This window comes from Meleagris gallopavo, chromosome 1 (assembly GCF_905368555.1).
Source record: "Meleagris gallopavo chromosome 1, MGAL_WU_HG_1.1, whole genome shotgun sequence".
NCBI lineage: Eukaryota > Metazoa > Chordata > Aves > Galliformes > Phasianidae > Meleagris > Meleagris gallopavo.
Window position 1 is genome coordinate 159985775 of NC_139404.1, and position 25870 is coordinate 160011644.

Below are 25870 nucleotides of genomic sequence, written 5' to 3' on the forward strand. Positions count from 1 at the left end.
CACAATTCAACAGGTTCCGTGTGTGTACCTATATACATATTTATGCTGTTTTATTTTCTTGGGAAAAAATCCATGTGCATCTTTTGTTATTTTTTTTTTTCCTTAAATTACTTTCATGTACCTTCTCAAGGGTTTCTATTTCCAGAATATAAATATTCCTCAAAAGAGAATATTTACCTAAAATTATTTAGAAAATGTCTTTTGAAACTACTGAGTTTTTTCTCCGTTTCAATGTTCTAGTCATAGCTCATAAAAAACATAAAAGGCAAATTTGTTAATTTTGGCCTTCAGCAGCTTTGAAAAAGAAAAATAGAAAACAAAGTCAATTGCTATTCAGAACTTCACTTAACAATGAGCTGAAAAATCGTAACATTTCACTAATGCTAGCCTAAAGCCTAAACTTGAAGCCCAATCCTGCTTGCTTCTGAGAAATAGGACATTTACTTCTACTTTAATAGACAGGATTAGAACCAAAATCAATTCAGAATGAATAAAAACTACAACGCACCAGTAATTGTGTTAACTAAAAAAAAAATGGATGCTTGGTAAAAAGAATGCAAGGCAAAGAATAGAATAGTGCACTGTGGTTTTATTGGTGGCAGCAAAGAATTTGCTTCTTTCATATGTAAAAAGTATTCAGCTTCATTTAACTAAGAACTTTAAAAAAGTCTCTTGTAGTATCAAGTTCAAATGTCTTCTGGTCATATCATCTTTTTTTTGTCCCATCCTGTTGCTCGGAAAAAGCCAGAATTCTTCTAGAAGTCTTCATCAAGTTGGAGCTGCCAGTGAATTTTCCATCAACCCAAGAAGATCACTAAATGAAAAAGAAAAAAAGAAAAACAACAATAGATAACAATAGATAACCCCCAAAACACTTTGTACAACTTTATTGCTGTTTCTTTTTTTTTTTCCCCCTCCTCCAAAAGACTACTCATCTGCTTTTCTGTACTTAGATGTCTTTAGAAAAATAAGTCAGAAGATTTCACCTCAATGCAATATTTTTATATATATATATCTCACAAGGTTGGAAAGGATCTACAAGATCATCCAAGTCCAACCATCCACACATTACCATTGCTACCACAAACTTGTTCCCTACTCTCCAACAAATCTTTCACTCTTCGTGAGATACAAGAGTAATTATCATTTGGGATGTCTGCCTTGTCCTTCCCTTCCACCTCACAAAAGCCAAATGCAGCCTTCCAGACTTATATTGTGCAATTTGAAAATATCAAAAGTATTACCTAAACATACACACTAAAAAGTTTTGACAGTCCTCTATACTGAGCACATTCCATTAGGCTGATCACACGGACATCTCCCTGAGATGACAGAGTTAGTTTAGAACACAGCTCACTGCATATACCCAAATTATTTCTGCATACTTTAAAATTATTTCATGAAATGCTTATCGATAGTGATTGATATACTTAAAGTAGAAAATACTAGGATACAGACAAAATACAAAATAATTATCACCTCAAAAAGAGTCAAGAGTAAATTTTTTCTCCTTCTACTGACAGTAATCCCCCAGACAAAAGAAGTATGTTGGAATATGGTCAAAAAAGCAAAATCATATTTATTGCATGTCAAATAAATGAAAAGCTGCAGAGACTAGCAGCATCTATTAAGCCAGCCAGAGGTGAAAGAATGAAGAAATGAAAGATATTAAAAGGCTAGAAAAAAAGAAAAATCATCTGGTCCATAAAAATTTAGATGCAAAACAAAGACAGTGCAGATATCAACCACTGCAACTTTGCAATGATTTCTTTATTTGGATTAGACCTTTAATGAAAATTTGAAAATTAATGATTTAGAAAATTCAAAGGTAAAATGAATACGGTACAGCATACTTGATTTGATCAGTTGTTTTTTTTCAAAGAGGAAAAAATCCTTTTTTTTTTTTTTAGGAGTTTCACATTTTATATTTGCTTGTGTTATAGAAATTACAGTAACTTATTTGTTCAAAATAGTCATAGCCTATTAACCAATGTTGAGGACCGCTACACAAACCAACTAAGAGCAAATTTGTAGAAAGTTCTTTCATAGAACTCACAAAGACAGAAAAACACTTAAGTACTTAAAAATTCAGGTCTCCTATTCTTGAAATCAAAAGCCATTAATGAAATGTCAATATGATATATTTACCGTTTAATTCTTATTAATCAGTTTCTAGCTCTTGGGGGCTGATAAAATTGTTGAGTAGGTCGTGTGGACCGCCTTGGTTGACCATCACCTCCTCTGCGGAATTCTAGAGTTTGCTCATATGTTTCTTCTTCATCCTCCTGTAGGTAAATAGCATTGTTTTAAATGTAAGAGTAGGTACGTGAGTAGTTATATAAATACACACATTTAAAAATGTAAACACACACACATAAACAAAAGTATGCATATGCATATGCATAGGAACTGCTGCTTCGTGTGGTTGGACACTTCATAAAAGTGAATAGGCCTTAAAAAAAAAAAAAAACAAAAACACTAGGAAAACTAACCAAAAAAAAAAAGTGAATCTCAAAATTCAGTCCTCAAGGCAGTAGCAGAAGTCATTAAATATTTGCAGGAAGAAAAAAACACATGTATTAGAGCAGAAATTATTCTCCAAGAGTTGCACAGGCAAACTCAGTAAGAAAGATAAATTTAGTAACTTGCCAGAGGAAGAGAAGTATCTGTTCGCGGGAGTTTAGAAATGTGTTTGAAATTAAATAAGAATTAAGGAATGGAAAGGCAAGGAACAAAGTCCAGCAATATGCATCCTCAAAACAGATCTGAAACAGTAGATATAAACCTGTGATGAAATAATAATAATAATAAAAAAAAGCTACAAGCACAGTGGACAGCAATTTAGATACGAATTTGCTACAAGCAGAAATAATAAATATAACCTCTGAATAATGAGGCAAGATGTATTATACATTTGTACACAATGCATTCACTTCTAAGAATCTCAATACCAGAAACATACTGACAAATTATATGGTGTTCAAAGAAAAATAACAGTAATAAATGGTCTAGAGAATAAGATTTTTCAGGGTATCAGAATTTATAACAAAGAGAAATTGAAAAATAAAATTATGCACTGTTTGTAAAAATATATATATATATATTCATTCATTCTTGAGCAGAAGTTTCTCAAATAGTTTCTCAGGGTAGTAGCTATAATTTTTCATTTATTTAATAACTATCCTAAAACCAAACTCTAATAGGCATCAGGCTTACTGGGAACGTGGTGGAAAAACCGTTTCTGGGAAGAGTATCGAGTATATAATTCTTAATTTCCTTTCACTCACAATCTAAGAACGTAGAGAAACGTAGTCTAAGAATATTTAATAATTATGAATTCATCAACAACCTTAACATCAAGCAATGGTAATAGAGTACAACATGCACATAATGAAGAACAAGCAAACTAGAGCAGAAAAATATTTCATTATAAGAGGTTGAAAGAAAAATGTATACCTAATTTCTTTGTAAACAACAACAGCAACAAAAGCCAACCAAGTCTTTCTCAAGAAACAACACCTCACTCTGAATCAACTTAAATGCTGGTTAACACATATTTTGAAACTAACAGTGCCACAGTGACAGCAAGATCAGATATTTAAAAGACATGTCTGTGGTCAGTGCTGCATTTCAAGAACAGCTATTTTTCCAGGTTAGAAAACATAGCTAGTGATTTCCCTACTACTGAGAGTTGGCAATAACTGTATAAGACAGAATTTCAACACAATCAAATAGAGAATAATCAAATAATTTTAGTTTCAGTGCAGCGACAGGTTGAGAACTATGAAATTTTTCTACAAAACTTATTTTTCCCAGCACACTTGTTCTCCTATTTTTTGCAGCACTACTCCCACATACAAAGAGGCTCAGGGAAAGTAATTACCCAAAAGAAAGATATAGGAAAATAGAGGTCTAACCACAACAACAACAACAAAAGTAAAAAAAAAAAAAAAAAAAAAATCATATTTTGCAGTAGTCATCTCCCATCACTGACAAGACAAACTACACTAGCATTAAGAGTTAAAAAGATAAAAGCATAAAGTTACGTTAATACTGCAAGTTCTCTCAAGATTCTTTCCAAAATCTCCAATCTAAATATAAGAGCTTATTCTTTAAGCGTAAAATGAAAATCATATTTCAACAAAGCTGGAAGACTAAATGTCAAATGTACAACTGAAAATTAGAAATACATACTAGTGTTTTGAAGAGACTGCAGTGAATCAGACATTAGTCTTTCCTTTGTAACTTTCTTAGCCTTCAGATCTTTCTGATCTCAAAAAGATAAGAATTTAAACTGTTTATGCATTGCATCTCACCTCTAACAGCCTCTTTCTGAGGGTAAATATACCACAGAAAATATCTACAGCAGCAAATCTCCATCAAACTTCAAAAACTATGCTGTTGATCCACTGAACTCAGTAAGAACAAATTAAAACTAGAATTGATCTTCAAACATGACCACTTTGGTTTGGTTGTCTTTATTCACAGACTGAAATCTTCAGATGCATGTACTCCATCTAGTTCATGTATTGTCATTACAATAGGTCAGAACAGTGTGAAATCACATTCTCTTTCTTGAGACTGCAAAAAAATAATGAAAACAAGCACTGAAGGAAATTAAGAGTTAGCAACAGGATACCTTTCTATTCTCTCCTTCTCTGTGTACAGAGTTCCCCAAAGTTACTGTCAATTCTGTTGAAGTCTGTCATCATAGAATCCTCGGACTTGGAAAGGACCTTTAAACGTCATCTAGTCCAACCCCCCCCATGATGAGCGTACTGCTCAACCAGGTTGTTCAGAGCTTGGTCCAGCCTGGCCTTCAATGTCTCCAGGGGCAGGGCATCCTCCATCTCTCTGGGCAACCTGTACCAGTACCTCACCACCCTCACTGTAAAAGACTTTTCCCTTATATCCTTATACTGTAGAGTCATTTGAGTTAGAAGGGACCTTAAAGATGGTCATCTAATCCAACCTTCCTAGAACAAAAACATCTATAGCTATCATCACAACTGTGAATCATAACTCACCTCGCCTGCTTATCAAGCAAAATCAAGCCATATTTTTTGCAATAAGCACAATTATACTGTGGAACTCACTGCCCCAGAACACTGTGGAGGCCAAAGGATTAAGTAGGTTTGAGGAAACTCTACGAAAACCCCAGGAGGATCAATCCTTCCACAGTCATTAGAAACAGCAGTGTCAATGGGACTTCTAATCCACAAATTCCCTAAAACACAGAGTGCTGGGAGCAGGAGGATTACTCTAGAGCAATGGTCATTCCTACCCTCTTAATCCAAGCGTGCACTGTGGAGACAGTGTGCTGCCTAAGACGGATCTTTGTCTTGAGGCTGCATGGCTATTGCTGTGCTAACCTTTGAGACGTATTACCATGCACACTGCAAGGGCCTGCTACAAGGAAGGACTTTAAAGAAAGCCACTGGGAGGATTAAGAATAGCTGAGCACCATCCAAACAGTCTTGAGTGAGCTTTCTCAGCAAGAGAAGAAGAGTACACAGAGCCATAGTCCTGCTTTCAAGGGCCATCTGAGAGGCAGGTAACTATTCCTGGAATGTAGCTGTCCCTTCATAAGCAGCAGTAAACCCCATCAACAGGTGTAGCCAAGTAGTTGTTTATAACAGATGTTCCTTTTATTAGAGCTATCTGAACTTTTTCACTCACAAGATGAAATTTGCTCTGTGTTGAGACAAAACACCACTAGTGCTACTGACAAATTCAATCTACTTTCTTGCTCCAAGTAGTAACTAAATAAAAGTGAATGGGACTGAGGATTTCTCAGTGAGATCAAGCAGCTTTCACAGGAGAAATGCCCTTTGATTCCAACTTACTGACTCTCATACTTCAACAAGTGCAGTTTGCTCAACAGTTTAGTCTATCAGCAGCTTCCTGCAGGAGTGAGGGTCCTCTTGCACTTTTCTACTCCAGAAATAGTGCAAGTGGGCATGATGGCTGCCAGATAGGTCCAATGCTGTTTATAAAGGATCCCATTAATAATGGGTGAAGGAATAAGGAAGGAGTATTGCGCCTACCACGAGGAACTGTCACATTTACTGAACAGGCTCATTTACCACATAAAGGGTGACATCTTTATGTCAAATTCTTGCATTTTACCTATTCCTTTGATCCTGATCAGATCAAATATTTTCAAAAATAATATTTTGTCAAATCATATCTGCATTGAACAATGCTTGTTTTACAAGTAATTTTATCTGTTATATTCCACCATTTGTCGATCACTGACCTTCATCTACCACTGATGTCTCTTCCTTTCTTTTCTATTGCTATTTTATTCTACTTCGATCTTGCAGATTTCTCTGAGTCCATCTCCTTTATCTCTGTAAAATCTCTCCAGATCATTGTCAAAACTGTCTTCCCCATTCTGGAACAGCGTAAAACCTTTGTAGCAAAAGTTCTCCAGTGCATTCATCTTTGTGTCTTGTGTTCTTCTACCTAAAAATTCCACCCCTCTACATATTATCCTACAGTCACTTAGGTCTCACATCTTGAAGCCTTATTAGCTGCTTGCTTTCAAATCAGCTCCTTGTGACTTATTCTAAATTATACAATTTCCCACCTAAAAAAATCTGATTACATTTTTTAAAGTTGGCCACAACCTCTGACACTTGCCACCTCCTTGGATATTTTTGTCCTATTAACGGTAGAAGCTTTACAATACAAAATTTATGATAAAATAAGTATGTTTGATTATCTCATTCTTTTAGCTTATTAAATATAACTTGTTAAAATACTCTGGAATCAGGGACTGAGTTTTCTAGTACTTCACTATGTAGGTAGCCAACGTGCAAGCAAAACTCTGTCTACAAGCACAATGGCAAAAACCACGGGCAACTGGCAGACTCAAAGAAAAAAAGTGAAGTCTACAGTGCAAACAATGAAATGCACCAAAAAATAACTCCAGTAACAGATTTGAAAAACATCTACGAGAGTGATGGATATGAGCATTATTTAGGTATTTAAAATGAGACAGCAAAGGAGGGAGCATAAATCACTGAGAATTTCAGCTTCTGAAGTTTTGCCATAAAAATCTGCTGATGCTTATGCTGCTTTAATTCCCTCTCATAAGAAAGATGAGGACTTAACAAGTGTAAAATGGGAATATGTACACACTCAGTGCTTTTTATTTTGGACCCATATATTCTCAAGAGCTTTTACCAGCACTGTACTTTATCAGCTAGGCTTACTTATACATTGAAAATTCAATGGATTTCACAGCTGCAAAATGAAGCTGTAAATCCAGCATTTAATATACTTTAAAAACGAATTTACTTTTAAAATTATCAGTACTTCAGTAGAGTACGTTTGTATTTCATGAAAGGGTTTTTCAATTTCAATTGCATATCAGTGTGTTAAAAATAACAGTTAAGAAACATATAACGTTCTGTGAGTGAATACTTATTTTGAGTCAGATCCAAAAGTACTCTGGCACTGAACACTGATAAGAATTCAGTGTTCTTGAAAGAAATCATTGAACAACTTGTTCTGAACTTTTCAGAGGAAGATGAATTTATACACATATGAAATTAGCAACTCCAGGCTTAGAAATGGAAGATCTTAATCAGAGTACTTATATATTTTTACTACAGCATGCATAACTTCCAAGAACAATTATGTGGACAGCAGTAAAGAGCAGGATTGAATTCACATAAGCTTTGACTGTCTCACGTTCTGCTCATGCTTATTTAGTTGCAAGTTACAGCTGATCAGCTCCATCAGTTTGTTATCTACAAACAGGGTTACCTCCATCTATTCCTACTTAAGGACAAAAAATTCTGCTCTATTTACCGCACTCTTTTGCTAACGTATTTCAATTGATCCTTGGAGAAGTTTTCCAGTAAAAAAATTAGTGTGTAACTCTCTGTGGGCTATTACGAATGAGCAGTAAAGCCTACGCAAAGATGGATGAAAGAATAGCACAAGGCCAAGAATCACGAGAGAAAGAAGAAACAGAAGACCAAGAAAGCATTTTCTCTTTCAGTATTATAAAATGACTGTTTGAATTTAAGCTGTAATTTTAACTTCAACCACATACTCAATGCATAGAAAACTTGCTGGAATCAGTACAAAAACACAGTGTTTCCTTTCTTGAAAAATGAATGACACTTTTTCATCTGCATTTCAGTTCCCATTTCCTGGGCCTGATTTTATGCCTCTCTGTACTGCCCACTTTGGTGGCAACAGCTGTCCCTTGCTGTTAACACATCAAATGATCTCTTGCTTTGTTAAATTCCTTTCTTCAAACTTGTTTCTTTTGCCTAATCACAGAGTTTTGATCTTGAGTATTTTAAGTCTTGATTTTTGTAGTTTCTATTTTCCTCTACTTGTATCAATCAAAAACAGACCAAGGATTTTCCAGATATATTAAAAAACACAAAAATAAAAACAAAAACAAATCACACCATAGCCATGAAGTAAAACATCACAATTTTCCTACCAAAAGCTAAAACTAATCTTTAAAATTGCAATATATTCCGTATCTGATATTTGATGAAAAAGCATTGTTTGAACCATCTATCGTATTCCATTAAGCTTTTGATAAGGCTTTATCTGAATATGTAAATAGATTCTTCAAGTTCTAGAAAAACTAAGAATGAAAAGGATGTTTTGAAGAAAAAAAAAAAAAAAGAAAAAAAAGGAGTAAAAGATTAAGTTTAAAGTTATATCATCTTAGAGCACCTTAAGGCATAATTTCAAAAATTGCTATCAAATGAGGCATGAAAAGTACAAATAAAAAAAGAAATTACCACTGATGTACATTTTTCAAGAATCTTAGTCAAGGACTTACTTTGTGACAGGAACATTTTTTAAGCATCTAGCATCTATTACAGAATAATTCAACATATTTGCTGTTAATTTTCTTCATGAGTTATGCTTACTGCAGTATGATACTCTAAGATTTCTATGTAGAATCTGTAAAATTGAATGCTTACCACTTGCGTATATTTTTAACTTACTAAACTAGGGCTATCTTTCTCTCTTCTGCTTCTTAAATTAGATGAGATTTTGATGTATTATACAAATACAACACTACACTCTACCTTCAAGCTCTGTATAAAATCTTTTACACAACAAATTCACTTTTTCCTCATGTGAGAACAGCCAAACTAAAAAATGACTAACAATGACTTAAAGTTACCATTAAGTCAGCTAAAAACGAAACAAAACAGAACCCATAAACACCTTTTATTTACCTTAGGAGGGTACACGTTTGTCTGAACACACATAGAAAACATGTTCCTAACTTTGTTACATAAAACTAGATGGTGTGGAAATACACATTAACATTTGTGGCTTTTTATTTTCAGAACCAAAACCTCCCATTGACACTTCCCTGACTAGTCTTTCCTTAAACAACAGAAGTAAATTAATAAATGAGAATAAATCTATTCAGTTCATGTTTACTAAACAAACATTAGAAGTCAAATAATGGTTAGTTTATAATGTACAGTTATGCAAAGCATACTTCAGATCAAGTAATTTATCAATTTACAATGAATTGAAGGTATTAAGAGTATAAGAAGTCATTCAGAAATCTTGAAAAAGAATACAATAATAAAGTTTTTATTGAATTTACTTTCTTTTTCCTCTGCCGAAAATGTAAGCTGTGACAAAATGAGCAGAGCTTTCCAGAGTTGGAATAAACTACATTCTGAGTTTTGAGTGAGACAAGAAACGTGATAACCAAATGATGAAAAAATTGCTGATTCTTCAGAAAAATCAAGAAATGCAAAACAGATGAACAAGGAGATGAATTTACATATTTGGGTCTGAGACTGCTAACTGCAATACAGCATTTACTTGGACTCAGACATGTGAACTTCTTGGTAATTCATTGCTTTTCTTCAACTCTGAAGACAAAGCACTCATTTAGTTTCTAAATAAATTGCATCGCAATTACCTTCCCATAAAACTAGGATAGTGTAAACCTCGGGGATGATCATCCTACAGACAATTTGTTATATCATCTGTTCTCTTTAAGGGTATTGCACAGGCTATTCACAATTGCATTCATTCTCTATAGCACAAAAATCAATCTGTAGCTCTTTTAGTAACGTTTGGGATTATGATACAAACATTCTCTCATGCATGTTATTGCTATGTTCTCAACATAAAGTCTCAACATAAATTTTAAAACTTCCTAAGAAATATATATTTAAGCCTCACATACCATATCGCAAAAGCAAAACAGAAATACTAAACTCTACTAGTAAAAACTTGTTCACATTGAGCAGAATCAATATCCAACTACGCATGAAGTTTATTTTTAAAGAAAAGTTTGTTTTTAAAATAAAAGGCACTGAAGTGAACTCTGCAACAGAAAGAACGTTTACCCAGACAACACATCAAATTTTCTCAATTCAACAAGAAAAAAAAAATCCACAAACAGGAAATTTAAAAAGGCATTTAAAAAATAGCCACATATAATAAATAGCAATATGAAATTGTCAGGAGTAAATGACCTAATTTATGAGCTCTAACAGCAAATTATCCCCCTCTTCTCCCACAGACAACACTTAGTTCTTCCCTCCTCCACTCCTATTTGTTTTGTTTGTTGTTTTTTTTTTTTTTTTTTTAAATAAACTATCCATCCAGTTTTTTAGAACAGAAAGTTAAATGATGACCTCAAGAAAAGTTTGGTTTATACAAGTTATACAGCAATAGACCAAAACATATTGCAAGAAAGAGTACCTGAAACTCTATGCACAGCATTCAACTTCCTTGCACTAACTGCATTCTTAAGCAATTCATACACTTCTGGAGGGGAAAAAAAGCACCTACTGTTCTGTAAAATGTAGTATGTAATCAGAAAATACTGCCAGCAAATATCCAGGGGAAAAAAAAAAAAAAACCACTACATTGTGGTATGAGTAATTATCTATGCACTGTTGTTGGGGCATGAAACCACCACAAAAATCCAAACAGATGGAGAGTTTCAGTGACATTTAGGTGAACCTTTTCAATTTTCAGCAGATGGTATACACAACAACAGACACTCATTGCGTTATCAGTAAATATGCATTACCAAATATAGCAACATTTCAGCAAGAATTGTGTTCAGGATAGTTACAAATGCTGTTCTACATATATATAAGAGTAGTTTTCACAGGAACATGATTTGTATTTCAAGGATTATGTAGCATAAATGTTAGAAAAATATACCACTCAGATGTTGGGACTTATTCATAAAAAATATATATTAATAATTAAAAAAAACACCTAAGGTAATTCTACAAGCCTTTTCCCTGATGAGACTGATGATGTTAGGTAAGATATCATTGCTCTGTACCTGATAATCTAGCATCTATTCCTGCAGTACTGTATCTAGTTCAAGTACAAATAAAATTCAAAGCCAGCGCTACTAAATGGGAGCTCAAAGTAGAGCTATAAAAACAGTTAAAGGACTGGCAAAACTTGTTTTTTAGTTAAAGACTTTAGGAACTGGAACCACTTACCAAAGTAACATGACAAATTCTTAACTCCTGCAATTTTTATATTAAATTACACATTTTAAAATTGCTTCATACTTCTAAATGTAAACATTCTATAATAAATACAAATTAAATTCAGAGATTAAATTCAAAATCCTGTTTTGTAAAGTACAAGGCTGAAAAATTAAATCATTTTTACACATTTCAGTTTGTCTCCTCCTTTTTTAGACCTGAAAGACTGGAAATATTAGGAAGAAAAGGAAAGCACCGAATTGAAAAGTGCATCTTAATTTAAAAAAAAAAAAAAAAAAAAAAAATCTTTCCATGAACAATTAGTTTTCTTAACATGCCCTTGTCATGGTTTTGTGATTTTTTAAGACTCCTAAGTTTCAAGATAAAACAAGGAAAGCCTTTCTCAAACTCAAACTGAGATAATACAGTTGCCGAGACAGAAAGAATAAAGTTGTAATTATCTATATATGTTAAGGAACTCAAATTTAAATTAAGATGAAGTGGTCATCTAAGTGAGTAACTTAGACATGAATTTCAGCATTCCTCCTGACTGTCAGTTTTAACAAAAAACACACCTTGACTAACTTAGCAAAGATATTACAAACTTTGCGCAAGGCTTAAGCAAATACTACTTCTTTAAAACTTATAAAATCTAAATATATCAACTAGTTTCTGAGAAGACATCCATTCTAGTAAACCTGTCAGACTAAAATATTTCCTCTTCTGTTTATGTTATCTAAAAATACTCTAATAAAATCTGATTTAATAGTGCTGCTCTTTGACAATGTGAACAACTATATCTAGCTCAGGTCTACAAAAGCACTCATTTAATAATTGTTATTTTCAAATCATGAGGGGGGTGGAAAAATGACAACTTCTACAAACAAATGCTTTCACACACTACGCTTTTTACGTTATAGAAGATGTCTTGTTTAAAAGATATTACTGGTAATGCTTGCAAGTCATCAAACAAGGAGGAAAAAAAAAAAACCAAAAAATTCAGACAATAACCATGTCTGTATACGGTTGTTACTTCACTGCAAGTATAACGCTTCAATTTAACACGTGCTTTACACAGTGTGAGGGAATATGATCTACAGACACACACAGACATTCCAGTACAAATTAGGATAGACATACTCTGCAATATCAAGTCATTGGTACTGCATCTCTCTTTCCTAGAGAGCAGCCAATGAAGAATAACTATATTAATATATAGTTTCTCCACTTTCCTCTCAAAATACCTTCAATTAATATTTAAAGGTGGGTAAACTTGGAACTATGAAATGGGAGAGGCAGGGAAATCAGAACAGACAGAAAAATGGCAAGTACAGCCCAGACATTTTTACAGAACTAATCCTTTTTCATACTTCAAGAAGAAAAACAACAGTGCCTTAACAGGAAGAACTTGTGTTCAATCTCAAAAAACTCAATATAGAGAAAGTCATAGAATGAAAATATTAACAATATTTCTCACATAAAAGAATAAAATACAGTACTTAAAATAGGTCAAGACATGCTATTCCACAACACAAGTCACATTAAAGGACAGTGTTAGTGAGGAACAGACTCTCAAAATAAACAACCAAAGGAGTCCACATGGCATGGTCTCCAAAACATTGCTGTATGAAACTACATTTAACAGCATAAGGTTAAAACAACAGAAAAATATACTAAGCATCCTATTTTATCAATCCTAACTTTTTATAATAGCTACACAAACTTTAAGAATACATCCTTAATCTGATTTGTACAGCTGACAATTTGCAACATTTTACAGTCTAATGAATACAAAACACTTGACTAAAAGACTAAAACATTCTGCAATGTCTGATCAACATTTGCCTAATGATACAAACAGAAAATGGAAAGCCACTGTTTTATGCCCACTTAGTGCAAACTACCTTCTCTCAACTAAAATTTGCCTGCTCTCAGGCAAAACAAAACCGTGCTTCCTTAATCACCTTTAAGCATCCGTTATTACATTTCCGTTGTGGGCCTGTAACTTTCAAGAGAATAATTAACCTGAACTGTAATCATCCATATGTATTCCAACACATACACAGGAAACTAAAGTCTGAAAAACGATGTAGTTTCTCAGAGGGCAGAGGTGCTAAGGAAAAATACTATAGATTCATCATGACAAACATTTTCCATAATGCTTGTTTGTGAATTTAATACAAAATTCTATGTAAAAAAAGTAAAAAAGAAAAAGACAAACAAACAAAAAACTTGAAAGAAGCCTTAGGTTTATTAAATTCTGTCTGTCTAAAAGAACAATGGAAACTGAAGTCCATGTATTACAAATATGGAAAATCAGGCATATCACTACAAAATAAAGGCCTAAATCTAAAATGCTTTAGTAAAGGAGATACAACTTTTGTGAAAACAGTTAATAACTTTTTAGATTAAAAGGAATTTATAAATATGCACCATATGCACCACCACAATTTGAACAAAGAGTAGTCTAAAATACTCAAAAATAGAGTCTTTACAGTCTATAAGTAATTACGAACTGGAAAATGATTATAGCAATTTTCTTATAGAACAGAAGCCAAACAACCAGAAATATTAACTCATTCTGCTGCTATTATGAACAATTTTTCCACAGTAATCTTAGAATTAGTTGGTACAGTGCTCTTTTTAACGTCCTCATTTTCACAATAGTCAATGAGGATAGAAGCTAGATAAGAGATCCAACTGAGACATTTACCTACTGCACCTACTTATTTACATAAAAAACTTCCAGCTTGACAGAACACTAAAAAAAAAAAAATATAGTGTGAAGCTAAGACTGTTCAGACCTCAGAGACACAGCAAACAGTACCTAATTTTTAAAATAAATATTTCACTGATAATAATCAAGATACTAGAATGGATTCAAAAATTCCATAGAACAGCAGAAGTCTTCTCTACCTTAAGCATGTAGCTGTAGCCCTTTACCATTTAGTATTTTTAACATGGCTAGATGAAGGCTTCCAACACCTTCATAATGCTTATATACTTCACTTACCTGAAATGGGGGATGGGTATGAGAAGGTCCTAAATTACAGTTTGATTTAAGAGAATTCACCACCTTTAGAAACACAGCTCTGTGAGCTACAGTAAACAACACTACAAAATTTAAAGTCTCAACATAACAATTAAGATTAAACGTGTGCCAAAATGAATGAGCTGTAGGTCAAAACTCCCTGCCTTTTTGTTTCCTCGACACCTTCCCTATTGGAGGGTCCAATACAGGTGAGTTGCAAAGCCTCCACAGAACAAAACAGATTGCAGAAGAACTAGAATTATACATACTTTCACTCTTACTTACATACATATAAAAGTTTTTTTATATAAATGATAATTTAAATAGATTATATATAATTTATTTTGCCTTTTTCATCTCTTTAAGCAGAAACAGTACAAGTTTCAGGAAGAGAAAATTAAGCTAAACTGCAGACGTCACTTCATAATTACCATTTTTAAGTTAAAACCTATAAATCTAGCTCTAGGGGGTTTTTTTTGAGAACAGTCAGAAAAGGCCATAATATATGTAGCAGGGAAAACTACAATCTTTACTTCCTTCATACAACCATAGAAAATGATAAAAGAAGTGTAATCACAGTATAAACAGAGGAAGATGGCCTGTCAAATGGAGGAACCAGGCTCTGTAAAAGGAAAAGCAAGGACCTAGTTTGGGAAAAAAAGTCACAACGTAAGCACTTAGGCTATATATTTTTTGTTAATTTACCGAGGAAAAAAAATCCTACAAGTGAGAGAATAAAATTAAGACTTTAGTTTTAAAGTAATATCTTGACTTCATTTATTTATTTTTTTTCCACAGAACAGATTATTTAAGTCAGGAAGAGTCTTAATGCTGTTTTTAGTGCTTTTCAGTTGTTACTACAATCTTAAATCTTTTATAAGTAAAAAAAAAAAAAAAAAAAAAAAACACAAAAAAATAAAAAATACATAGTTCTTGTTTCTACTGTGGCTTTTTGGTGAATTTTGTTGTTGGGATTATATTGTTTTCATTAAATGACCCCTACTACATTGAGGGAAATAGAAGAATAAAGCATTGCAGTGTTACACACAAGGCAGCAGAAAAACTCTAAAAACAGTGGAATCCAAATATAACTTTATTGTTAAAAATATTTTTTAATTGTGTGCCTCAGTTTCATTTCTCAAGCACTAAGTAAAAATAACAGTTTTAATGTTCTTTCACATATTTATATGGCAACTGAACATAACCACTGAAAATAAAACCAAACAACTCACTAGCTTTTTGATTTATCTTCTGAAAAATACAGATTTACCTTCTATTCTTCCAGCAGTCAGGAAGATAAATTGCAGCACATTAGCTGTCAAAGGGACTGAAAACTTGTCAGGACTCAGCAAACTGAGTGATGGACTGCATACAATCAATTATCAAGGAGTCTTAAAATCACCTAGTAACACGTCTTCCATTACAGCTCAGGATAACTCAGTGTTATCCTGATAATGTCAGGCAACCTGGGTCTACATTCAAGGAAAACAAAACAAAACAAAAAAAAAAGTAAAAAGAACTTGTATTCTTGCACTAATGTAGTCCAGTTCAATATTATAGTGTGTGAATAAAGAAGAATGTTAACCATCTATAAGTAAAGAGGAAGTTATATTAATCTCTTACTAAAATTACTAAAAAGACTGCTGATCATTAATTATATGAAGGTTGCAAAAAGTATACCAGAAGTCCACATCTCAGTAGTTAAATATTTAAAAAAAAAAGTCATTGTGATGTTTTGGTTGCTTTTTCATGTGACTTGAGAATTTTTTCCTCCTATCCAGTGGAGAAATTTCAACAGCTTACATTTGTTGTATAAAAACTCAATTCTATAAATGAGTTCTAAAAAGTATCTTAGAGAAAGCATTAAAGAATAAGCTGGAACTAAGACTAAATATATGCCTTTATGTCAACTCACTAACGCTTTCCTTATTGTCAACAATTTCTTCAAAAAAGAAAAAGCTTCAGAAAATTGGGACATCAGAACTCACACACTATGTATTTCTACATTAATAAAAACAGGTCTTCGATACAAATGGCTAAGAAGGACTTAGCTCACCACAGTCACCTGTAAGTACTGAAATAAAACTCAGCATAACGCTGAGTTAAAGAGAAAAAAAAAAAAGACTGGAACAAGGTCATTCTTGCTGATAACGTTCAAAGAAAATTAATTAGTGAATTCAATTTAAACTTTGTTCTGTTCTCTTGTAAAGAGGAAATATCACAAAATTAATTTTTTGTTGTAAGATTTAAGTAGTTATTGAGCAGCATGAGACTGTTTTGCATTTGTGCACACCATCTAGTTTCAATATATTAACATGAATACTAACACACAGAAAAATTACCAACAGTGTTCAGCTTAAAAGACAACTTGAATATCATGTGATCAAAACTGCAAGCACAGAATGAAAACTACACATAGGATCTAAAAACGTAAAAGGGATGAGCAAGATTCTAACTAACTTTCCCCTAGAAAATTCCAATAGGTGCAAGGAACTTTAAGCAACAAAGCAGAAAAAAAGTCAGAAAGAAAACATAAAACTTGGCATCTGTTGTCTAGAAAGGTTACAGAGTCTCTCTCCTTAGAAATATTGACCTGAATATGGTTCTGGGCAACTGCTTTAGGTTTCTATGGTTGAGCAGCTGATTTGACCACATGACCTCCAAAGGTCCCTATGAACCTCAACAATTCTGTTTGATTCTGTGTCTATGTGAAGAAAAGGTGTGTTAATAACCTAGAAATAAGATAAAAATAAGCACAATCATACATTAGGAAGCACTGTATCACTGCAACTCAACTAGTGGGGATAGAAAGAAAAAAAAAAGTTAATTTCCATAGACTGTAATACATCAGCTCAGAAGTGCTTCAGAGACCTTTCTAAATACAAAAAGGCCATCTCAGAGGCCATAAAGGCATCTGAGAGTGACAACATAAATTGAAAGACTACTGGCAGAAAACAGTAGTTGACTGTTAGCAGCCTCTGCAGCAGTACTAACATGGCTGTATGACCCAGAAGAAAGAAATGAAAAAAAGCACTGTCAGCTTGTCATTAAGGAATCAAAGCACAAATGCATGCATCTATCACGAGTAAACAGCAAGTGACTGCAATCCTGTTTTGTTTGCTTTTTAAACCAAAAGGTACTTCTACTTCCATGATATTCAAAAATAAAGCCCTTTGAAATTCAGCTACCATAAGGCTAATATATTCTAAATCTTCTACAGCAGACTTCAAGGCATAAACTTCCCCCTTAGTATTCCAAAGAATTAGCTGGGAAAAAAAAAATCATGACACAAAATAAAATGATTCAAAGAAATGCACTGGTTAAGCCATACGCTCACACGCAGTATAAGCCTTCAGGATATATATTTTAAAGACTGTTAACAGCCTTTACAGAAGAAAATACAATGCACATGAAATAAAACAATAGTAATATGTGATTAATAGAGAGAAAATGTGATTTTAGAGAGAAAATATGCATAAAACCGTTTTGCTGACAGGTCAATTAAAGTATTCATTTTAAAATAATACAATTTAAATTTAATTACATATAAAGAACATTATGTGATAATACACTTCGGATCATTAGGTAGATTCATATAGATAACTAAAAGATTTTGTTTCTGTATTCACTTCTTAACTATTTTTCTACATGTGCAATTAGCAGTCTTTATAGGAGTAGGCATTTATTTGCCAAGTTATGTATTTTGGTACAGGCTATGTAATTCATATCTTTGTATACAGTTTGTTATCACATACCCAGGTGTCTGCATGAATAGGCCTCATGTTGCTGAGAAGCACCTCTTCATAATTTCCATAGTCAGAGAATTTAACAACTGCAGTCATTCCAGAAGAATGGAGAGCTTCAACTTCTGCCCGGTAGAACTTAAAAGAAAAATTTTCAAAGATCAAAAAATACTACCTGATGTGCCACAAACAGTTTGAAAACAATCTCTTCATTTTTAACTCTCCTTCCCATTCTTTTTCTTGGTCAGCATTAAATTTTCAGTAAAATTTGTAGCAGATAACTATATATTGAACTTTCGTATGTCCCATGACTGAAAGGTTGTGGCTGTATGTATTTACAATACTCACTGAAAATATATGCTACTTAGGACATTAGACTGAACATTTAAAAGATCTGTTTTCAAATACAAATTAATCATTAACACAAATGATGTTATATATAAGAAATACTAATGCAAGACTTTCTTTTTAGTTATTATTACTCTTGAAATATATGCCAGATAGGTACTTACTTGCACATATCTAATACGTAACTATTTTACCACATACTAAAATATGATCCTTCAAAAATTCCTTTTTTCAACACCTTCTTTCTCTCACTTATGCAAAGAAATCAACTGTTTCTGAAGATATTTTTCTTACTGAATGCAAATAAATCATTATCACCTAACATGATTAAAACTCAATACCATAATTTATCATTCTGTTTTAAAATTATCCTAGATGCAAGCGGCAGCATTTGTTGTAACTATTAAAAAAACAACCATCATTGAAAGGCACTGAATACTTTCCAAGCAACAGTGTCGTATCTGCTTATTTTGCAAGTTTTATGCTTTTTAGAATTTCAACAACACAGTGATATAAAGTGCTTCTCAATACAGGAAATAATTCCTTAATATGTCCTTACATTTCAAATAAATCCATCTATCCAAGATATGTATTCATATTTAAGCTCCAACTCGCTACATGTTATTGCTATCAAAAATTTTGCATGACTTATCTCAGTCAAATAAAAGAGAGAAATAAAGTGATGCTGCTGAGCTAACAGTATCTACATCCTGTAAAAAAAAAAAAAAAAAAAAAGGGAAGAAGGGAAAAAATAATAGCATAAAATTAAATAAAAAAATTGACAGAAACAATTGTAAAAAAACCTATGCAAAGAACATTAATATTTAAGGTCACCAGAAAGAGTCAAAAACCTGAAGAAACAACTAAGAAGTGCACACAGAATGCCTGAAGAGAAGATAACAAAATCACCTTTTTTTTTTTTCCTTTCCATAAAGCAGAGGAGGAAGAGATAAAAAGAAAGTCTCTTGTCATAAAACAAAACTCATTAATTGGAAGAGGAAGTACTTAAGCCTTGGAAAAAAAAAAAAAAAAACAGTAAAAAAGAACAGTCATGCATCACACTTCATTTGCTCCACAACTTCTTCAGCTAACAAACTAATATTGATAATAAAAATCAATCTTTTTGCAATTATTGAAATAAGAGAGGAATTTGTTTCAAACAATCCTGTCCCTGCAGACTCTGGTCCTCTCTTGTACTAGTGAAGACTGTGCAATATCTTATTCTAGTAAAAGGCATTGCATATCTATAGTTAGAGACTACTCTGGATAAGAGAGCATCCTGGTCTTATTCCTTAGAAAGTAACAAGGGCACTCAGACCCATATTAATTCCTTCAAATTTTAAACACTTACATGAAATATGTTTCAGTTAGGAGCTTGCTTATCCCATATGAGGGACACTGTCAAGATGATCTGAGTCACGTACTTTCAAGAAATTACAAATTCAAGAAATCTACATATCTCCTTTTAAAACAAACAAAAACCATCCCCCCTTCCCCCCCCCCCCCCCCCCAAAAAAAAAAAGAAAAAAACAGTAGAAAAAGAAGCCAGCCACGAAGCACAGTATACACCTATGAACAAAGCCCTTTGTCTTTGTGCTGGTGTGCTAAGTCACCCTCAAGGATATAAGAAAGCATCAAAACTTGAATTTGAATTAGTCAATATTTGGCAAATATATACCTTGTTGTCTTCCCAATAAAGAGCAAAACATTCATCCCCAGGTCTCCAGGTTTTTCCATACTCTGCATGAATTGATGGTTCTATTATTTTCTCTGGTTTGATGGGCCCAGATCTCCTTTTGGGTGCAGTGTTGTAATACAAAATCTTGTCATCATAAGATGGAATCACAGTAGGTCCTGACAATTTGATAGGCCCTACTCGTCTTCCTTTTTGATGATGTTCCGTATCTCCATTCGGTATAGAATTAAAATTATCAGTTCTACCAGGGTTTTGGTAATCATTATTCACACCAAAATGTTGCTCACTTTTTACCATAAAGGTTTCATTACTTATTGTTCGTGTTTTCCTATCACAAAAATTTTCAGAATTGTGTATTTGATTTTCCCTTTTCCCACGTTTCTGGTTATTGTTGTCGGTAGTATCTTGAGCAGCAGAGTTCTCCTTGAATTCCGTGAAAGACACCCCTTTTCCTATTCTGTTTTGTATATTGTTATCCCTTTTTTTAAAGGAAATATCACTCTGAGCTATGGGATAACCCAAATCCTTTGGCCTATCATTTCTAGGATAATGTCTGTCACTTTTAATTTTCTCCTCTGTCCAATGTTCTAAAGAGTTGTGCCTTTCAGGACCTCTGTTTCTTGGTAATCCCCCACTTTCCAAAGCCTGCCTTGAATTCTGAATATCTCTTTGAAAACGAGGGGGCTTCTCATTCCTTGGTTGTCTCATGTCATTGCGAGAAATATGCCTTGAATGATTTTCTTTGATGCCATTCTGTTCTGTATTCATAACTTTGGGCTGTACTTGATGTGGTGGTTGAAATTGTAATTTTGGTTCTATAAAGAGAAAAAAATAATGATTATATACATATATATATAATATAGAAACAGTGGATGAGATCCTAAATGATAAAGCAACAGTATTATTCAGAAAAGCAAGTAGCATTTACTTCTGAGATAAATAAATGGAATTGTCCTTTAAAGTTTAGCAGATATTTGAACTGCAATTACTGGTTAATAGAAAACATACACAATTTGTCTTGATGGTACTTAAATTAGTTATTATTAAATGAGTAACAATCACTTAAGAAAGACAAATAGAATTCTGATGTGAAGAAAGGAATGGACAGGAAAATGAGGAGAAAAAAGAAATAGTTGTCATCTGAAAATTTTAATTCAGTAAAAATAAATTGCTAACAGCTGTTCAACATTAACATAAAGGCGAGAAATAGAATTGATAAAATGAACTAGAGCTAATGGGAATAGCAAAAACGTCCATGATTCTGAAGACAGTGATCAGTGAGCCATAGCAGGAATTATTCAAGTGCAACCTTTAAAAGATTGAGTCAGAACTCTAACTGATGTTAAGTGGAACAAAATTATCATGGACCTAATGAGAAGGAGTAGATTTTCTATTGCACTGTGGGGTTGGAGAAGATCATGGAGTTCTGTAAAACTTACTGTGGATTTTTTTATTTTATTTTTAGGCAAATGTGAAATGTTTTAACTTTTTATGAAACATTTAAGGGAAGAGCCAAAGGAGGTTGCAGATCAAGATGAATCCAAGAGGAACAAGCATAAGAAATAAATGAGTTAAAACATTTGTGACAGAAAAAGCTCTTACTGACATCACAGAATTTCATTTAAAAATTAATAATAAGGGAAATGATCTCTCGGCAAAGAGTTAAGAATAACACTAGAGAGCAAGAACAACTCTGCCAAGGAAATGTTTATAAGCCTTTGTATTTGGCCAGCACATTCTTTTGTCATGCGCCTTCTGCAGACAACAAGTATTCCCATGAACAAAACAGTAACTGAGTTAGGTGGGATGCTCATATCTGGTAAGTGGAGGCAAGAGTTCACAGGACAGTGATGTTATACAGCACCATTCAAACCACTACAGAAGTATTGTCTGTAATTGTGGACTGCACAGCTGAAGAAAAAAAATGATAAATGAGTTTGCTCAGAAAAGTGAAAAAGCAATCTGGAAAGAAGTTTTTAATCAGATACTACGAAAATGCAATCCACACAGCTAACATAGCTGATGGATAACATACAGGTAACTACATTTTATAAATATCTATTAGGAAAGCAAATGTTGATAGCTGTCTACTTAGCAAGAAAGACTTATTATGAAACAGTTAAACAGTTAGAAATTGAGTATAGGAAAATCAGTTTAGAAATTAAAGGCTTTTTTTTTTTTTTTTAAATGCTGGTCTTTAACTGTTGAAGCAATTAACCTTGGAATAGAATTATTTCACCTCCTTTAAACCCAAGCTGCACATTTGAATTTGTATTTCAGTCAAAGCCTAGCTGTTGGTGTAAGAGGCTATAGCCTGTGACTTGGTCCCACCTCCTGAGTTCTTTCAAAAAGACTACCTAGATATGCCACCTCTCACTTGTTTTTCCTGTAATCTCATTATTTTTGTAATTTGTTGCTCAGGAGATTCATTTTAACAGCAGGAGCATGAAACATTTGGAAGACTGAAGAGGCAAGTTTGACAATCTGAAACAGAAGATATTTGGGTTTGGGTCAATGCTGCAATCAAAAATATCATGTTTATCACCAACTCTCCTACCTAATAATTTAGAAAAAAAAAAAAAAACAGTTGTTAAATTTAATCTTTTCTTGAATCTTTCAAAGGTGTCTGAAATTTTTTTCTGACTTTGGATTTCAAGAAGATAGGAGCATCAACTTGTTCTCAGTACCTAAGAACCAAAGAAAGATAGAGTAGGAAAATATGCCTAGTCCTTAGCACTTTTATATTTTTCCTTAATTAAGTCAGAGCTCTTGATACTATTTGTTCTCTGAAAGTTCCTGTGCTTAGATATTTAAGCTGGCAAAGATGGATGAATTATTCCTTATAACCAAAGAAAAACAAGAAGATTAATAGAAAAATCATTGTGTTCAGTAGCAGAAATAATTTAAGGGCAAGCAAAGGAAGACAGGAAGACAGTTTCCAGAAATTTTGTCAACTATTTCTGTTATCTCTCACAGTCAGAAGGCTTCTCTGTACAACCCAAACTGAAGCTACTTATTTTCAACACAAATATTTTCAAAAGATGGCATCAACCATTCATAGCTAAAAATAAGTAATACATAAACCTGTAGTATTAAACTGTTGTGGTTTTTCTTGGTTTGTTGTTTTTTCTTTAGAATTCTTTGCATTTCACTTAAATAGTGAAATATTATGTTTAATGATTAAGGAATTAGTAGTTCATGCAAGAGTCTAACCCATAATACTTTTGACAGCACTAGTTACTTAGAAGTAAAAAATAATAATAATAATAATATATTTCAGAACTGAAAAAATAAGTAAAAAAGCCCACAAGATAGCACGGTACAAAACAATAACACACCGTATTTTAACTTATTTGTGTGTGTTAAATAACTAAGCAAACAGAAAACTATTTTAACTTACACATTTTTTCCACTTCATCTGAATTAAATTAGAGAAAACCTACCAAAGCAATGACAAGAAATTGAGCAACTGGTTTGTAGTATCTCAGAATGGCATAGTAGGAAAGGATCGTAAAAACCATCTAGCTCCAATTTCTCTGCCATAGAGTTGCCACCCTCTACATCAGGCTGACCAGGACACCATTAAACTTGGCCTTGAACACCACTACGGATGGGGCATCCACAACTTCTCTCAGCGATCTGTTCCAGTGCCTCACCACACCCCCTTCTTATAGTTTAAAACTGTTTTCCTTGTCTTATTACTACCTGGCCATTTATCTGTTCACAAACAGAAGTACGTACTTCGTAACTGCAGATTCAGAAATGATTTCAGAAGTTCTCAATAATGAGTAGTACTGAGATTTCAGACAGAATTAAAGACACTAAAGCATGGAAAGATGCATGAAGAAAAGCAAATCAGTGCTCTCTATGACACCGTTCTTCTCACTAGATCAAATAAACTATTTTAGAAGAAAAAGTGATGCTGCAAAGAATTTTAAAAAAAAAATCTTTACCCCAGTTCAGAAGAATTGCTTTCTGTTTTTTCTTTTGTGTGGACACTGAATCATTTAGAAGAAATTAATATCTGCCTGAAGAGTACAGAAGCCTAACACTTGTGATGGTGATAAATATGGCATTCCAGGTAGGTAACTATGTGCTTGGTCATACGCTTCATTGTACAACTATATATAAAACCTCTGTTTCTAACCAAAATGTGTCTCTCAACATCTAAAAAGAAAAAAACTGGCATTTTAAAGACCACATCAGACAGCAACATGCCAGAAATTCTGCAGAAGAATCAGACTTCATTATTCAGTGGAGGTTGCACGATGTCCTAGATAAATGCAGAAAAACCTGCCTGCCTGGGCCTTCCACAGTACAGCTGCTTACTAGAAAAACCAATGAAAAGATCTTATTATCTTATTCTTGGTGATACAATGTTACGTATTTAGCTGTTTCCAATAGTTCCCCTAATGTGCATTCTACCACCACTATTTTTTTAATACTAAGGATTAGATACAAGTCTCTACTGGTAACTTACAGGACCAAATTAAATGAAAAAGCTGCTGGTAATACATACGCCATTTTCTGCAAACACTTGGACACACATTTCATGAAGAAAGAATTCAAAGGGGTAAGTATCGTCACTGTACGTACACTGTGACATTGCAAACGCTGAACACTGGTGTCACCTTAGCTTGAATGGAGATGGCAATATTTCAGCTTGAAAGGAGATTAAGGCAGTAATATTTAAAAATTTAAATGAGTTAATTTTCAATTACAATAGAGGCATAAAAATGGCAGAATAGTAGCATTTTCAGCAAATGGTTTTCTAGTAAGTGTTTGAATTCAGACTGCGTAGTTTTCTCAAACTTGGCGAAGAAATCTAAGATTTCTGAGAGAGAAGAACCACCTGCAATTAAGCATGAGCTTAGCTATTTCTTGGAAAGTCCATTTGAAGGGCAGTCTGCAAGATAAATTAAAGTCTGGCATAAGAACCGAGGCATGCTCCTATGGGATTGACACATTCAGTAAGAAAAAATAAAAACTGACTAAATGAAAATAAGCAATCTAAAGCCTACTGACTTCCAAATAACAGGAAGTACAATTATATTTATTATTATTTCTCTAGAATGAAAAAAGGGGTTTTCTATTAAAAAAAAAAAAAAAAAAGAATATTTTCAATTTTCAAAACTGGTAATGAGAGTATGTTTTTTTGAGGATTTTGTTTATGTTTCTTTTTTTGTTTCAGAAAGCCCAACTCAAGAACAGCACACCAAATTGCACACTGATCATTCAGGGAACACCAAAAAAAGTTAAAAAAAAAAAGCAAGGAATCTAAGTGTCACATCACAAATATGTCATATTTTTGGACAACTGAGCATGAAGTCTTTATTACTTTATGTAGAACTACACTTTTCTTCTTATGACATTTATGAAAACTTTTTATTTTTCGTTAAGAGGGGGGAAAATTGCACAAACCAAACTGTATTTAGGTTTATAGTCTCCATTTATGTGTTTTAAACTGAAATATATGTGCTACTATAACCATTGTTTTCTAGTGAAAAAACACCACGCTTTAATACACTGCAATATATTGGCTACACGCACACTAAACCAAAAGAATCATAAAACT

The 25870-nt window shown here is 33.2% G+C and overlaps 1 protein-coding gene across 2 annotated transcripts in view; it reads right to left on the reverse strand.

Annotated features, from left to right (window-relative positions):
• Positions 1-569: 569 nt before the first annotated feature.
• Positions 570-25870, reverse strand: part of TDRD3 (tudor domain containing 3) — a 94621-nt gene continuing 69320 nt past the window's right edge. For both annotated transcript variants that reach the window (XM_085215771.1, XM_085215770.1), the window contains exons 11-14: positions 20278-21110; positions 18264-18389; positions 2149-2285; positions 570-814 (exon numbers count right to left, since the gene is read on the reverse strand). In XM_085215771.1, coding sequence (XP_085071897.1) covers positions 2166-2285; positions 18264-18389; positions 20278-21110 — 1079 coding nt within the window. In that variant the 3' untranslated portion in view covers positions 570-814; positions 2149-2165. The remainder of the gene's footprint in view (positions 815-2148; positions 2286-18263; positions 18390-20277; positions 21111-25870) is intronic.